Genomic DNA, 15,844 nt, shown 5'->3' on the forward strand with positions numbered 1-15,844 from the left:
ACACAGCCTGGCATGAAACAATGCTGGGACGATGGTCCCAGGTGTGCAGGGACAGCTGGGCACCAGCTGCCTGTCCAGGGCATGGGCTGTGGGAGAACTGCCTTTGCAGGAATATGGGCCGGGCTTGAAACAGGGATACGCTGTATTTGTCCTCCAGGTCTCTTTAATTTTCTGCCCTGTTCCAAGTTCTACAGGGCAACAACCTGACAGCACCAGCCCTGCATGATTCTGCAGAGCTACGTCCACCCAACACCCACCTCCAGGACAAGAAGCAGTGTGAAACAAAGCAAAGATTAGACAGACAACCTTTAAACAAATAAAATTCTTTCTGTTGTGTAGCAAAATTAGTGCCAAAGAGGCACTAAAATTAAAGCCTTTCAGGGCCACAAGCTGTAGAGATCTCAAAATACCATGATCAGGGTATCTGGGCACTACTTTAAGCCTCAAAGCAACAGGTCGTGCCTTCTTAGAGACCAAAGCGGGCTGGGGTGCGTCGTGGTGTCAGGGGCACCCCCTGCTCCTTTCGCCCAGGGGTATAGATTTTAGTAGATCTGTTGAAGAGGACAAGGGCAATTAATGGAAAATGCAACCTCTTCCTGCACCAGAACTCCCACAGGGAAGCTGGGATCCTTCACACAGGCAAGCCATGGGCAGGCAGGGCTATCACCCACCTTGCACTGCCCAATGGGTTACGGCGCTCTTGCTCCTCCCGGCGGGCACGCAGCTGCTCCTCTGCCAAAGCCATTTCCTCCTCCATGGCAGACACTTCCTCCTTGGCACGGCGGCGGTTCTCCTGGAGCAAGGCAGAAGCAGATCAGACTCCCTGCAGGCCCACAAGCTTGCTCCCTTCAAGTCAAAACACACACATACAGCAGCAGAATGCAGAGGGCCTGCAGTTTGCCGGCTCATCCAGGACAGAATACTTACCTGGCGTGACTTGCCAGCATGTTTGATACTGTAGAACATGGGGCCCAGCTCTGCCAGCCACTCTCCATCCACAGCAGTGACACACTGCATGTACTCCTGCAGGGACAGAAGGACCAGGATAGCACGATGGCATCCTTGGGGCCTGGGCACCATTCGCAGAGCCATAGCAGCTCCCTTCCTCTCCCAGTTGCTGATAGCACTTCTCAGGCTGGGACCATACCCCTTCTAGACAATTTCTCCTGGCCTCAGAAGCTGCTATGGGTTGGATTTGATGAGACCACAAGGAGGATCAAACACATCCCACAGAAGCCAGAGAATAATAATGGGGGAAGGGACAGACAGATGACACAGACGTGCCTAATTGGTATAGATACGAAAGGCTGGTATGTGCCACTCAGACAGATCTCAGTCACACAGTAAAGTCCTCCCATCTCCCTTGGAGCACTCATCACCCTTTCTGCTAGCCCTCAGCTTAAGCTCACCTTGGTAGTCATAACCAATTCATGGTACACAATGTAGTCTGGAGTGTAGCCCATGCCAAACAGAGAGCTTGTGGGGTGCAGGTGACAGGGCATGCCTGTGCGGATGTTCACATACTCCCCAATGCCCTGCAAAGACAAGTGCCTTTAGTCCACCTGTTCCCAGGCAGGGCCTTGCAGCTCCCAGGCAGCTCAGACACCTCTCACCTTCAGCTTTGCAGCCTGATGGAAATATGCGGCACAGATGCACTTCCTGACAACATCCCAGTCTGTACCACAGGATGCCAGGCTCATTCGCTGCTGCACCATAATGTCCTTGAGCTGGGCACGCACCTCCCGCACCTGCAAAGGTGTGTGCTGCTCAGATCCCTCTTCTGCAAAAGCCTGTCTCCCCCAGCCTTATGGCCACAGCCTCACCTTCCGCATGGCCTTGGCATGGATGAAGTGCTGATTGCACCACAGGGTAGAATAGCTGTTGTTTTTCCACTGCAAGTAAACATTCAGGTAAGTCAAGTGATCACTCTCTGGAACAGCAAATTTCTCCCGCACTTGGTCACTCTCCTCCTCTCGACCCTGAAGGGTAAGCAAAGAACATGGGTTAGTCAAAGTGCAGGGAAGGGCCCTGAGCTGCTGGAACAGCAGCATCTTGTACCTTAGGCCGGTAAAAGATGGCAGGCACAGACAACATGGAGACAACGAGCAAGATCTCAGAGCTGCAACCCATGTCACAGGAGACAATGAGCATTTTGGAGAGTGCAGGGTCCAGTGGGAACTCCACCATGAGACGTCCTGTAGAGGTCAAACCACCTGTAGGAACAGAACAGGAATCACTGATCAGCAGCTGAGCAGGCCCCAGTTCCATGGGCTAGCAGCTTACCCCAGCAGGCAATACCTGTGTTATCCAGGGCCCCCAGGATCCACAGCTGGTACATGGAGTTCAGCATATTGTCCTCAGGGGGCGGATCCATGAAGTGGAACTGCAGCAGGTCCTGCACACCCAGGGACTTGAGCAAGAGCACTACATTGGCAAGGTTGGTGCGCTGGATCTCAGGCACCGTGGTTGTCAGCAGCTCATTCTTGTAGGCACTCTGGGTGTAGAGCCTAGGAAGAGATGCCAAGAGCATGCTCCTGATCCAGCCACTGCGTTCCTTACAGACTTGCCAGCCTCTGTCCAGCCCTGCCCAGCATGGCACAGGGCAGCAACCCTGCCCCGAGCACTAGGACCCTGGGGAGACACTTGCAGTCCAGTCAAACATTGGGGTGTTTGGGCTGCAGCACAGCACATGACCAAGCACAGCCCTTCCTTACAGCAAAGCCTGGGAAAGGCCTTTGGCTTCGCTCTTATCCTGATGGCATCAAGAGCAGACCAGCCACAAGTGAAGATGGGCACAGGAAAGAAGTGGAGCATATCCTTTTCTCTGCAGAAGCACTGGGTCCAAAGAAGGCCTTCAGGCCTGCCTACTGCCCACATCCCCCCAAAGTTCAAGATAATGAACAGTTCCAGTGAGAAAAAAAATATACATAACCCGATGCCAAGCTGAGGATACAACAGGAACACGAACACCAGTGATGTGCCTACCTGAAACAGTGGCCTGGGCCTGTCCGGCCAGCTCGGCCAGCCCTCTGATTGGCATTGGCCTGACTGATGGGGTATATCTGCAGCGCATCCATGCCTATACGGGGGTTGAAAACCTTCAGGGCACAAGAAGGCACAAGTAAGAGGAAGGCTAGATCATGACCTCAGAACTCCCTCAACCTACCCCAGAAATCAGAGACAGTACAGAAAACCCTGGCTCACCTTCAATTTGCAGTAGCCAGAGTCAATCACAAACATGATACCATCCACTGTCAGTGACGTCTCTGCTATGTTAGTGGCAACGATGCACTTCCTGACCCCATCAGGAGCCTGCAAGCACACTACCCATCAGTCACGTCCCTGGGCATAGCTCTGCTCCACTGAGGAGTGCAGAGCAGCAGAGGGACAGGGGTGACTCGGGAAGTGGAGTGGGGTACATGCTTTCTCCCACCTTCCACATGCAATACCGAGGTATATCTACACCTCTCACTCCTGCTCTGTGCTGTCTCCTGCTCCAGTTTTCCCTGTCCCCACCCTAATCACAAAGCACACATCAGCACCTTCTGAAAGATCTTGGCCTGCAAGTCCGAGGGCAACTGAGAGTAGATTGGCAGTACAGCAAGAGCAGGTGCCTTCTCCAGCTCCTCAAGATGCTCCACAATTTGCTCTGAGGTCACCTAGACACAAAGAGGGGTGAAAACATCAGACTGAAACAAGGGGGTAGGATAGTGCCTGTCCTTCCAACTCACCTCAATATCCTCCTGGCCAGGCATGAAAACGAGGATGTCTCCAGGAGCACCAGACAAGTGGACCTGCAAGGCTTGTTTCACTGCAGCCTCCACATAATCCTCCTGTGGGGTCTGAACAACACAGCTCAGGTTAATCTGGACCAATATCCCTACATGCCCTGTCCTGTGTGCAAGACTATAGCACACCACAGCCACTCCTACCCTGTGTATCCCCCTCAGAGTCCAGCACACCTAGGTAACAACCCCCTCCTACCAACAGAATTTCCATCCACAAGCTTAACTATACCTTGCTGAAAAGAATATCCACGGGGAAAGTACGCCCAGGAATGTGGAAAATGGGAACGTTCCCAAAGAAGGACGCAAACTTATCTGCATCCATGGTGGCTGAAGTGACAACAAGCTTCAGATCTGAGCGTCGGGCGACCACCTAGGAAGCAGATGAAAGGAACAATATGGAAGGTGCATTCATGCATGGCTGTCGGCTGCTTTCATTCTTACTAGGGCAATGACACAGGACAGAGCTTCTGTTGTACTCGAGGCAAACCTGCCAAGCTCAGTCCAGGAAACCTTAATCCAGCAAAGACCTCTGTGTTGGCAGTTCTGACATTCAGCCAGCAAGACCTGCTAGCATTACAAGAGAGTTAACCCCCCCCAGAACCAAGGACCAGGGTGCTGGAGCAGTCAAGCACAGACAGATGTGGCAGCTCTGCTTCCCTCTCCCAGTCCTGGCAGAAAAGGGCTGTCCCAGATGACGTGCCCACGCTGCTGTGCTCTAGCCCAGGATCACACACACCTCCCGAAGCAGCCCGAATAGCACATCGGTGTTGAGCGAGCGCTCGTGTGCCTCGTCCATGATGATAGCACTGTAGTTGTCCAGGTCAGCCTCCCGCAGCGACTCACGGAGCAGGATCCCATCCGTCATGTACTTGATCACTGTGCTCTCAGATGTGCAGTCCTCAAAGCGGATGGCATAGCCTACCTGGGAGGGTGGAGATACCAGAAGTCTTCCAACAGTCCTGTGCACCCACTGTCATTGGGTGGCACCCCTGCACTCCCCAGCAGACTCACCTCCTCCCCCAGACGCACCCCCATCTCCTCGCTGACCCGCTTGGCCACCGACATGGCAGCCACTCTGCGGGGCTGTGTGCAGCCGATCATGCCATAATCAGTGTAGCCATCCTCATGGAGATACTGTGTCAGCTGAGTTGTCTTTCCACTCCCCGTCTCCCCCACCACGATCACAATGCTGTTGTCTCTGAGGAAAAGGAAAAGGTATTCTTCATACACCTTCAAAAAAGGGCTTTTGTGTTCTCTAGCTAAGTATCATCCTACTCAGGCAGGACAGTGAGCAAACACAAAGCGATGAGTCTGTTTCCTAAGTGTACAGCTTCCCAAAGATTCTACATGATTCATAATTCTGCAATTCCTCAGCTGAGTTCCCAAACACAGGCCAGTGCCCTGGGGATGCCCTGGCAGCTATACCTGAGGATGGAGAGCAGTTCCTGCTGTACAGCAAAGATGGGTAGATATTGTCTCTGCTCCAGGATCGATTTCTTCTTGGCAAACTCACTGCTGGCTTCACTTTTTTCTTTCATGTGTTCAGCAAACTTCTGCTCAGTTCTAAGGAAACACCGCAAGTCCTGAAGCTGCCTCTCCACACACTTTGCTATGCCCCTACCCCCTATTACCAGCTGAGCAGACTAATTCAGACCAAGCTCCTACTTGTAATCCACTTTGCCGTCTTCTGTTGCCATTTCATCCTTCTCCTCCTCTTTCTTGATCCCCATAATGTCCCCTAGTTTGGTGCCTGCCAGCTCCCAGTGCTTGTGCTGAGCCTGGAAGGAGAGAGAACAGCATAACTTTGCCATAGCAATCACAGACAAAATTCCTCCCCAGTTCTACTCCTAAGGTTAGGAAAAGGATATTAGCACCACAATTCCCCAATGCAGAATGCACACTCCATTCCTACATCAGGTTCCCTTCTTCCAAATGAACTGAAGCAGAGTTTTAAGACACTGGGATGGATACAGAGACTTCAGGCAAAGGATTACCAACTGCCTCCTAAGAAAATAGTTCCAGCTGCTGACCCTTCCATTAAATTTGAACTTAAACCTACACAGATGTGAACCAGAGATAATCTTCCTGCCCTTGCCAAGTGCTCACTTGACACACAGAGGTGGGCTTTTCTCCCAGCTCTGCTCTCAGTTTAGCTACCACCACCATTCCATCATAGTACAAGTAGGTCAAGTCCAGGCCAGTTTCAATGTACAAGGAACACACCTGTACTTACAGCTATTATGTAAGCTTTAGAGAAAGCCCCTAGAAAACACCCCCAAAAACCAATCTGCTACCTTACCCCATACTCCTCTCCTCCTCAGACCTCTTCTGCTGAGACATGAGAAGGTACATCCTGCTGCCATACTGCATGCTCCCAGTCCCTAAGCTAGCTGGCATTCTTACACCTGCTTCCTTCTCCCATAATCCAAATGTCCAAATCCACAGTGATTCATGTCCCAAGGCAGTACCCAAGAAAACCACACCACAGAAGCTGCTATGAGGCAATGCAGTAAGCTGGGCTGCCAGGATGTCTCAGGTCCCAGGTCCCAACAATATGAACTCCTTATCATCACTGTTGCCAAAGCCTGAATCCTGCAGGGTCCAAATAAGGCTATGAGGAACTACATAATGTGTACACTGAGCAGTAAGCAAATTATGGCAGCGTACCCTCTTACGCTCCTTTTGCTCCCTGTGCTTGCGCACCAGCTGGCTGCCTTTCCGAGCTATGATGGCCAAATCCGAGGTGGCATCCTTCACGGGGATGACTGGCTCTGGCTGGAGGAAAAAAGGCATTGCTTTACTAAAAAGGCCTCACATGTACAGGGCTCCTTGCCATCAGTGCCTTCAGCCACAGCCTCTACCTGCTTGGTGAAGACAATCCTTCCATCTAGGAAAGGGGGCACTAGATTGTGCACCAACAAATGCACTTTAGCTGAGTTATCCTCCTCAAAATCTTCATCCACTTCAATCCGGTGGACCACACCACTGGTCAGCATGCGATTTGTCTCCCAGCGTTCATTATCCTGCAGCAAATGTATTGGAAACACAATGAAGCCCCACGGAAAGTCAGAGATCACACCAGAACACCCAGCAGAAGGAACAGTAATTGGAAGCAGTAGAGTACAGGAAACATCGCATGTGAAGCACATGGTCAAGAGGACTACCTCCAAGGAAAGGGAGGACAGACATTGCCTGCAAGGCACTCAATACATCAGGAAGCCTGGACACAGTCCTGCTCACATAAAGAGAGCAGCTGCCCCCACTGGGACAACAGTGGACAGCCCCAGTAGTGTACCTCACACTCAAAACAGCAGGAGCATGGTCCTCTGCACTCCTGCCCTGAACACTGCAATCCACCAGCCACTCCAACATGGGAATTCTCCCCATGCAGGAGTTGCAGGGCTGGATTTTCCAGGGAAACTCAACCAGTTTCCCTGTGAGAACTCCTTCAGCCTGGCCCAAGAGTATCCTTCTCCACCTGAGAGTAAGGGCTCAACAAGTGGATCTTTCAAGAGGCAGCAAACCCCATGTGTTCAGAGCAGCCAATCCTGTGTCTTGGCCTTACCTCATTGATCTGCCGGCGCTGTGCTGAGATCCGCTTCTGCCTCTGCTTGTGCAAATGCTGCTCACGCTTCTTCACATACTCCTCAGAGGAGTAAGCCAAAGGGTTGTGAAACTCATCGTAGCCCTCATCCATCATGTACCAGTCCCGGTCAGCTTGCTGGGAAGGGAGAGGTGCAGCACTGAGTACTGGCCATCCTCCACTGCCTCGTGGCCCCAAGCCCCTGGCCTGTCCCAGATTCTCACCCGTTGGTCATCCTCCCACTGCTGCCGCTCCTCTTCCGTCTCAAAGGCGATGCCCTCCTCCCCTTCCGTGCGCCGCCCTGGGGTGAGCCAGATGGTCCACAATGTTCCCAGGGAAGCCCCAACTCTGTGCCACAAGAAAGGGCATTCCACACTGCCCACCCCAGGCAGCTCAGCCCAGATTCCTCACCTCTCCCTCGGGACAGGCGTGGTGTGGCTCCCAGGTGCCTCCGGTCATCAGCCCATTCATTGTATTTGTATGATGGGGTTGGCAATGGCGTCTTATCAGAGTACCGGCTCCTCACAGATCTGAAAACACAGCAGATGGGAGGAACTGGTGCCCACAGCCAGACCCTTCTCATACATACAAAGTAGCCTTTGTGCAGCTCCACAGCTCATAGCACAGCCTCAGGCACTGGGTACCTGTCCCGCTCCCGCCGGTCCGTGTCCCGCAGTGATGACGGTCGGTGGCTACGCTCTGAGTCTCGACAGGAAGGTGTGGGAGATGGAGATTCCCACTGCGAGCGATGGGCACTGCTGTAGCCACCATCATCCTCCTCCCAGCTGGAGCGAGATGGTGTGGCTGCATCTGGCAGAAGACATGGGGTTTGACATCTTTTGTTCACACAGTGCCCCTGGGCACCTGGAACCACCTAACATCTTCTAAGCAAGGAGCATGGAGAGAGGGTACCCATTAGCCCTCCCTTTAAGAGAAGGGGCTGACCCAAATGATTCCAAGGAATTTCCACAGGATCATATTTACATCACACAGACACAGAACAGACCCCACCATGCAGAGATCTGCCAGAGTTTCAAACACAGACAGCTAGCTTATTGCACCCAGACTCAAGTTGAGCTGGGAGTTTTATGCTTGCCTTAACCACAAACATTACAATGTACAAGCTTTTCTACCATCCCCGTCCTGCAAAAACAGCAGGAAGCATAAAAAAAGTCCAAGCTCCTCCCTGTTAGGTCTCACACAAGAGCTCTACCGGGTCCCAGTCCCACCCTTGGGCCGATGCCGGGGGCTCTCAGGTTCACTCCTCCTGCCACTCCGCTCTGACGAGCCATCCCTCTCTGATCTGCTGTGATGACTCCTGTCCCGCTCCTCTGCAAAAACAAAATAGGATCAGGTGCCTATTGCACACACTGGCTTCCCAAGTCTGCTACAAAAATCACCATAAACATTATTAAAGACTACAAACAGGGCAAAGGACAAGCCCAGACCCACACCAAGAAGCACCACAAAGGCCTCTGAGCAATTACCGCGGTCTCGTTTACGATCGTGGTCCCGATCCCTACTGCGTTCCTTCTTCCGGTCCTTCTCCTCCTTGGAGGAGGCAAAGACTCCATGTTCCCGACGCTCCCTCTCTCGCTGCCGGCTGCGTTCCAAGAACTCTTCGCTGACACCCCCTGTGTAGGAAGGTGTCTCCACGTGGACAGAGCGGTAATGTCTGGGCAAGCAGAGCACAGAGAAGAAATGCTCAGAGGTGCTGAGCAACAGCTGCCCTTCGGCTGGTCTCGTACAGCTCCAGTTGCAACCTCTGCCACAATGCCCCGCAGTCCCCGCACTCTCCCTCTCTCCGCACCGGAGGCTGCGGCCCTGCCTGTGCTCACCCTGCGCTCCCCACCCGGCTGGACGCGGCCACCACCGGCACCGACCCCTCGCAAACGCCACCTGTTCCTGCGAGCTCTGCGGTTGCTCCGGTCCGCCTCGTCCTCTTCCTCTTCCTCATCCTCGGCGCTGCCTGCCTCGTCACGACCCTCTTCCCAGTCCTTATAGGATGCGGTACGGGATCGCTTTCCCCCGACCGCCTCCTCCTGGCGCTCCCGCCGCTTCTGCGCCGCCAGCACGTCCAGTCCCAGCAGGGAGACGCGCGGGGCCGGGGCCTTGAAGACGTGCTGCTCGGCGCCCCGCGTCCGCAGTACCAGCCCGCCCGCCTCGCCGCTCGGGCTCGTCCCCGACAGCCGATGCAGTGAATCCTCGCTCGCCGCAGCCATCGTGACCGCAGCGCCGCGCGGGCCTCGCAGTTCCCTCAACGACCGTAACTCCGCTGCCGGAGCGCCGCCATAGCCGCCCCAGAGTTCTCGGCGGGAGGAGCCCCTCTAGGCAAGTGCACCATAGACACGGCGGCCAGAGCCTATGGGAGAAGCGCCACCATAGAGTCCCAACGTCGCTAGACAAGCCACGCTCCCTGCCGGGGCGGACTTCCGGCGCACGCAATCCCCACACGGTCAGCTGGGCGCGGGGCGGAGTCACGGGGCGAGGGAGGGCGGGGCCAGCGCCGTGAGGGGACACCCGCGGGGCCAGCGCCGTGAGGGGGACACCCGCGGGGCCAGCGCCGTGAGGGGACACCCGCGGGGCCAGCGCCGTGTGGGGACACCCGAGGGGCCAGCGCCGTGAGGGGACACCCGCGGGGCCAGCGCCGTGAGGGGACACCCGAGGGGCCAGCGCCGTGAGGGGACACCCGCGGGGCCAGCCCCGTGAGGGGGACACCCGCGGGGCCAGCGCCGTGAGGGGACACCCGCGGGGCCAGCGCCGTGTGGGGACACCCGAGGGGCCACCGCCGTGAGGGGACACCCGCGGGGCCAGCGCCGTGAGGGGGACACCCGAGGGGCCAGCGCCGTGAGGGGGACACCCGCGGGGCCAGCGCCGTGAGGGGGACACCCGAGGGGCCAGCGCCGTGAGGGGGACACCCGCGGGGCCAGCGCCGTGAGGGGGACACCCGCGGGGCCAGCGCCGTGAGGGGACACCCGCGGGGCCAGCGCCGTGAGGGGACACCCGAGGGGCCAGCGCCGTGAGGGGACAGCCGCGGGGCCAGCGCCGTGAGGGGACAGCCGCGGGGCCAGCGCCGTGAGGGGACAGCCGCGGGGCCAGCGCCGTGAGGGGACAGCCGCGGGGCCAGCGCCGTGAGGGGGACACCCGCGGGGCCAGCGCCGTGAGGGGACAGCCGCGGGGCCAGCGCCGTGAGGGGGACACCCGCGGGGCCAGCGCCGTGAGGGGACAGCCGCGGGGCCAGCGCCGTGAGGGGGGATAGTTCCAAGCACACCCCACACCGTGCAGGGGCAGACTCTGTCAGAGTCCCTGCAGCCCCGGATCCTCCAGCCAACGGCCGCCGGAGCCCTACAGGACGCTGCCGGGGAGCGAGGGCAGGCACACGCTAACCCCCAGAGCCTGCAAGGACAGACAGACACAAAGCTGGCAGCCTGGTACGAAAATTTTATTCCCTCACAGTTTTGCCTCAGCCATCTGCTACTGTCTCCTTCACCCAGGCCAGGACATGCTTCATGTCCACATCCACGCCATACTCGGCAGCGATGCAGGTCTTGTCATAGCTGACAATGCCAGCTGCATATTAAGTGTTGTCATCGGGATGCTGCACGGCAAAGGCTGCACCTGCATCCCCATAGCAGGTGTCCTGCCTCAGCTCACTCATGCCCACACAGAAGGTGCCATTGCCAAGAAGGGGCTGGACCCAAGGGACGCATTCCAGGTACTGTAGTATTCCTAGCACTGCTCACTCTCAGCCACTGGCAGCATCACATACTTCAGCATGTCAGGAAAGCCAAAGGCAGCACTGCAGCTCCAGGCTGAGATGTAGCCCACCGGCCCTGAGTGCACATAGTCCTTCTGGGACAGACAGATGGGCAGCACCTCCTCTCCAAGCAGCACCTCCTGTTTCAGCTTCAGCAAGGCCAGGTCTATGGGCTGTGGGTAGCCAGGGTGCAGAAACAGTGCACCTGATGCTCAGGGTGGGCTGCTCCTCAGTCAGAAGTCTCTGCTAGCACAGTCCTGGTACACTTAGTCCATCCCAGTGCTGAGGTACCCTGGTGGCTTCTTCCACCAAGAAAAGTGGGAGAGCTGATCCTGCTCAGCTAAGGAGAGCTAAGCTGCATCCCTCCAGCCCATGGAGTGTCCCCAGAGCAGCACACAGAACGAGGTGAGCCAAATGTTTATTGACACTCAGTTCTGCTGTCCACAGGGAAGCCAAAACACAAGCCTGAAAAGCAGCACTGTCATGAAGGCCCTGCCCCTGCTCCCCACCAGTGCAGCCCCTTGCTTCACCCATCAGACCCTTCCCAGGGGCTGGAACCAGGACCCTGTCTCAGTCCCAGTCTGCCCAGCACTGGAATTGTCACATCCATCCTTGCTCAGCCATGGCTCCTTCCAGCCACACCTTCATTCTGCAGCATGTCAGCAGCGGTGATCTGCTCCAACTGCCTCCATGACGTTCTTGAAGCCCTGCTCCCTAACCAGGGACAGTGTGTGGTGGGACTGGGCTAGGGTGGCACAGCCCTGCAGTGCCGCTGCTTGGGCACCAGCACACAGCTGTCCAGAGCTGTCCTAGGATGAACATGCCTGGCCTCCACTCACCTAAGCAGCTCCTCCAGTTCCTGCTTCACTGCCCCCACCACTGGTGGCCCGTGGTACACAAGTGCTGTGTACAGCTGCACAAGCGAGGCTCCAGCACGGATCTTCTCCAGGGCATCCCGCCCGCTGCTCACCCCACCCACGCCAATAATGGGCACCCGGCCTGTGGGCAGAGTGCATGGTCAGGATGGCACAGGCCATGCTGGCATGCGCCCCCAAGCTCTGTTGTGCCATCACCTTGAGTGAGAGCGTACATCTCCCTGATGGTGTGTGTGGAGAGCTCCCGCAGGGGCTTCCCACTGAGGCCCCCAGGCTCCATGCGCTGCCTGCTCCGGAGGCTGCTGGGGCGGCTCACGGTGGTGTTGCTGACTATCAGCCCATCCACACCTAGCTGCAGGGGCAGTAGTGTGAGGACATAGTTTTCACAAGCAGCCCAGCCCTCCCCTCCCCTCCTGGCAGGTCAGGACCACCCAGCACACAACCCAGAAGTGTGCCTGGGGACAAAGCTGCCTGGACTGCCTGGGTCACCCACTGCTTGGTGACACACATGAGCACTCACCAACTCTGACCTACCCAGGACACCATCCCTACAGCAGCCAGAGAGCTGCAGGCATACATGTCTTCCAGAGCGGTGACTTGCCAGGACCACCATGGTCCTGCCTCTGGTGGCCTCCCCTTCCTGCCTCCTCACCTCACAGACAACGCTGGCGATGTCCTGCTTGTCCTGTGCAGTGAGGTCAGGGGCAATTTTCACCAGCACAGCTGGCTTACGCTCACAGGGCAGCAGGTTCCTCTCCAGCAGCACCTGTCAGTGCACATGGCAGTACATGGCAAGGAAATGCCTCCTGCCCCAGATAGGAGCTAGACACCCACCACCACAGGCAGGACAGGCACATGCCCTGCTCCTCTACATGACACCAAAAACGGGAAAGGCACCCTTGGCACAGGGCCTGGAGCACACAACAGGCACAGGACCCCAGCGATTCCTGAAGTTGTGGGGTGGACAACTCCCTGTCTCTTGCAGGAGCAAGTGGAGGGTAATGCTTCACTGTTCCTGAGCCCTTTGCTGAGATACAGAGCCGTAGTACACCCCACGGCAGCAGAGACAGGGACTCAGTGGTCCTGCCCACCGTGTGGGAAAGCCATACCCACCCCGCTCCTCCCTGTGCTCAGGCAAATCTTGGCTGCAGTGGTGCAGATGCTGCCAGGAGATGGAATGCATCCAGTGCTGTAGCTGTGGCTTGCTGGGCGGAGGCACCCACCTTGCTCAGCAATTCCCGCAGCTCAGCCTTGCCCTGCAGGTCCCGCAGCCCTGGGGTGTTCGGGCTGGACACGTTCACAACAAGGTAGTCAGCCAAAGGGCCCAGTGTCCGGACCCCAGCCACATAGTCAGCTGCAGCATCAGTAGAGCTCTTGTTCTTGCCCAGATTGACTCCAAGAGGCATCCCAGCTGGAACACAGACATGGTTGAACCAGAGTAGCAGGACAACCACCAGCCAATGGCCAGAGCACCCAAAAAAGGAGGTCCCACGACCAGCTAAGTTAAAGGGCAAAGTTAAGATGTGGATATGCAGCCCATGTATTTCATGAGGATGGGACTGTCCTGCAACCACAAGAGCATTGTGCCACAGCACCTCCCAGCACCACAGCCTTCAGCCTGGCAGAGGTTGCCCTCAGGATCTGCCCTGGCATCCTCTTGGCTTCAGCTATGTTAGCAGATACATCCTGCCCAAAGCAGCAAGTAGAGCTTTATTCCAAAGAAAACAGCAGGAGAAATGTGCCTAGTCACAATGCCAAGAGTGTCTCTCTACGAGAGAGTCTTGCTGTCCAAGCGGTCCTTGCTTCAGCTCCTGTGCCTGGATACTGGCATTACACACCAATCCTGGCCTACAGGTACCCAGGAGATGCCCAAACCTTCCCTGCAGACCCCAAGAGCAAAGGCTTACAAGCTTGTCTCACCACCAGTGAGCCTGATCTGTGTCTCCTGTCGGGCTCGCAGCCTGCGCTCCACCGCGATGTGGCCATGGCTGTTGAATCCATACCTGCACCAGGACAAGAGTGGGTTCAAGGCTGGGTTATATCTGCAAGCCCTGAACAGGATATGTGAGAAACACAAGGCAGAGGTGTGGTCTCTGCAGCTTTGCTCAGCACATCCAACCAGAAGCCACCATAGCATCAACCAAAGACCTGGGATCACCCAAATACGCACCCTCCCTCCTCATGGTAGGCAGACTGTGGGACATGGCAGAGCAGATCTCACCTGTTGATAACTGCCTCGTCCTCTTCCAGCCGGAAGACCCTGGGCTTGGGGTTCCCTTCCTGGGGCTTGGGTGTGACAGTTCCCACTTCCACAAAGCCAAAGCCCATCTTGTACAGGCCGTCTACAGCCTCACACTGCTTGTCAAAGCCAGCAGCTAGGCCCAATGGGTTGCGGAATCGCTGCCCGAGGACTCGCACCTCCTGCAGGGCTGAGGCTGGGTCAGAGCTCAGACTCCAGGAACCATTGCCAAAGCCTCGCTCCAACACCCCTCCCGGACAGACCCGGTCGCGTCCCCTGCTCTATGGGGTGTCCTTATGGGATGCCTGCCCGAGGGCCCCTCGTCACCCGCCACCGACTGCGAAGGGACGCGGCCGCCCGCGCACCCCGGGGAAGGAGGAGGCGACCACACCCCCTACTCCTCTGTTCTGGCCGCTCTTCCGACCTCCCCACTCCCCGCCCTGGTCTCCGCGATTCCCCCTCCTCCTCCGCCCTGGAGAGACGCACCAGCGCGGGGCCGTCGGGACGGGTGGGGGGCAGCAGCCCGAGGGCGGCGACGCGCAAAGCCAGGCCGTGGGCGGCCTCGGGGGGCAGCGCCCGCAGCGCGGGCATCACCGCCGCGTAAAGCCGCTCGTCGCCTGCCGCCAGCGCCGATCCCAGAAGCAGCCCGCAGCCTCCCAGCGCCAGAGCCCGCAGCCGTCCCTGCGCCAGACCGTCAGCAGCACACCGGCAGTGATCCCCCACCGGCAGCCACACCTATCCTAGCCCATCCCGGTACCGAGCTCATCCCCTTCCCTTCCCTCCCCTCCCCGCACGCCGGCCCCGATCCCACACCACCCATCCCGTCCCGTCCCGTCCCAGCACTGCTCGCTCCAGCCGCAGCCAAGCCCGGCTGTCCCCGGAGTCCCCCCGATGTCCCCGGAGTCCCACCGGGGTCCCCCCGATGTCCCCAGGGTCTCCCCCCAGGGTCCCCCCGGCCGCTCACGCGCAGCGGCGCCGCCATCACACTCAGCCTAACACGAGGGCACTTCCGGGGGCCCCCCTCTGTGATTGGCGGAGGCTGTACCCTCCCAGCCAATAGCGACACAGCAGAGGCCCCGGGGCGCGCCGCGCGGCCCCGAGCGATGCGCGCACACGGTGAGCCCCGGACCGCGCTTTATTGAACGAGTACAAACGGCCCGAGCCCCGGGGAAGCGGACAGGGACGGGACAGCTGATGTACAGCCGCGGGCAGGGTCACGGACAGGTACGGTAGAGCTGCAGACAGCGCCACGAACAGGTACGTTACAGTCCCGGGACGCCTCGCTCACGGCTCGGGTAGGGTAAACAAGATGCCACTGCGTATCCGTCAGACTGCTCTCCTGCCTCACCCCCAGACCTCGGTGATCCACAGCTGCTCAGCACCCGGGAGGAAAGCTGCTGCATCAAAACCCTGAGGCAGCAGCAGAGCCTCCCTAGCTCTGCCCTCTGCGGGACCAGTCACATACCCAATAGGCTCAGGCAAATAGTGCCACCCTTCTCCAAACTGCAAAAAGACCCCACCGAGAACACCATGAAGGCCAGCAAGGGCTCCCCAAGAGAAAGCCTCTGCTGGCAGGCACGGAGCCATCACAGAGACAGCCAG

The 15,844-nt window shown here is 57.6% G+C and overlaps 3 protein-coding genes across 7 annotated transcripts; all 3 read right to left on the reverse strand.

The window, feature by feature from the left end:
- Positions 1-307: 307 nt before the first annotated feature.
- DHX38 (DEAH-box helicase 38) lies at positions 308-9,812 on the reverse strand. Of its 2 annotated transcripts, XM_058845825.1 has the most exons (26): positions 9,271-9,812; positions 8,859-9,046; positions 8,601-8,702; positions 8,016-8,181; positions 7,783-7,901; positions 7,596-7,672; positions 7,354-7,509; positions 6,650-6,811; positions 6,456-6,563; positions 5,454-5,566; positions 5,214-5,351; positions 4,800-4,986; positions 4,525-4,710; positions 4,018-4,158; positions 3,732-3,842; positions 3,543-3,659; positions 3,205-3,312; positions 2,986-3,098; positions 2,299-2,507; positions 2,059-2,213; positions 1,824-1,979; positions 1,614-1,748; positions 1,410-1,535; positions 928-1,023; positions 672-793; positions 308-551 (listed from the first exon to the last, which is right to left on the reverse strand). In XM_058845825.1, exons 1-26 carry the CDS (start codon positions 9,591-9,593, stop codon positions 467-469), a joined length of 3,699 nt encoding a protein of 1,232 aa, XP_058701808.1. In that variant the 5' UTR covers positions 9,594-9,812; the 3' UTR covers positions 308-466. The 2 variants fall into 2 exon arrangements, with proteins under 2 accessions (XP_058701808.1, XP_058701809.1); XM_058845826.1 differs by lacking the exon at positions 5,214-5,351.
- A 781-nt stretch (positions 9,813-10,593) lies between these two features.
- On the reverse strand, positions 10,594-11,662 carry LOC131582447 (haptoglobin-like). Its single transcript, XM_058845657.1, is given in 3 exon segments — positions 10,594-11,088; positions 11,091-11,333; positions 11,638-11,662. Coding segments are annotated over 3 exon segments (522 nt in total). The 3' UTR covers positions 10,594-10,834.
- On the reverse strand, positions 11,205-15,260 carry DHODH (dihydroorotate dehydrogenase (quinone)). 4 transcript variants are annotated; one of them, XM_058845846.1, is made up of 9 exons: positions 15,207-15,260; positions 14,729-14,923; positions 14,225-14,424; positions 13,924-14,006; positions 13,227-13,414; positions 12,524-12,769; positions 12,202-12,355; positions 11,968-12,127; positions 11,205-11,835 (listed from the first exon to the last, which is right to left on the reverse strand). In XM_058845846.1, exons 1-9 carry the CDS (start codon positions 15,222-15,224, stop codon positions 11,745-11,747), a joined length of 1,335 nt encoding a protein of 444 aa, XP_058701829.1. In that variant the 5' UTR covers positions 15,225-15,260; the 3' UTR covers positions 11,205-11,744. The 4 variants fall into 4 exon arrangements, with proteins under 4 accessions (XP_058701829.1, XP_058701831.1, XP_058701830.1 ...); XM_058845848.1 differs by having other exon boundaries at positions 11,295-11,835; positions 12,656-12,769; XM_058845847.1 differs by having other exon boundaries at positions 11,299-11,842.
- Between the last annotated feature and the right edge of the window lie 584 nt (positions 15,261-15,844).

The sequence above is a fragment of the Poecile atricapillus genome, chromosome 10, assembly GCF_030490865.1.
Source record: "Poecile atricapillus isolate bPoeAtr1 chromosome 10, bPoeAtr1.hap1, whole genome shotgun sequence".
Classification (NCBI taxonomy): domain Eukaryota; kingdom Metazoa; phylum Chordata; class Aves; order Passeriformes; family Paridae; genus Poecile; species Poecile atricapillus.

Bases quoted from the DNA above. Each gene is read 5' to 3' on its own strand.
- DHODH (XM_058845846.1), bottom strand. The intron at 14,425-14,728 runs GTGCGTCTCTCC...TCAGCCCTGCAG, and splicing joins GTCCCGACGGCCCCGCGCTG to GAGGTGCGAGTCCTCGGGCA. The intron at 13,415-13,923 runs GTGAGACAAGCT...TCTGTGTTCCAG, and splicing joins ACAGATCAGGCTCACTGGTG to CTGGGATGCCTCTTGGAGTC.
- DHX38 (XM_058845825.1), bottom strand. From the start codon at position 9,593: ATGGCTGCGGCGAGCGAGGATTCACTGCATCGGCTGTCGGGGACGAGC. The intron at 7,510-7,595 runs GTGAGAATCTGG...CTCCCTTCCCAG, and splicing joins AGTGGGAGGATGACCAACGG to CAAGCTGACCGGGACTGGTA. The intron at 4,159-4,524 runs GTGTGTGTGATC...TCTGCTTCCTAG, and splicing joins TATTCGGGCTGCTTCGGGAG to GTGGTCGCCCGACGCTCAGA.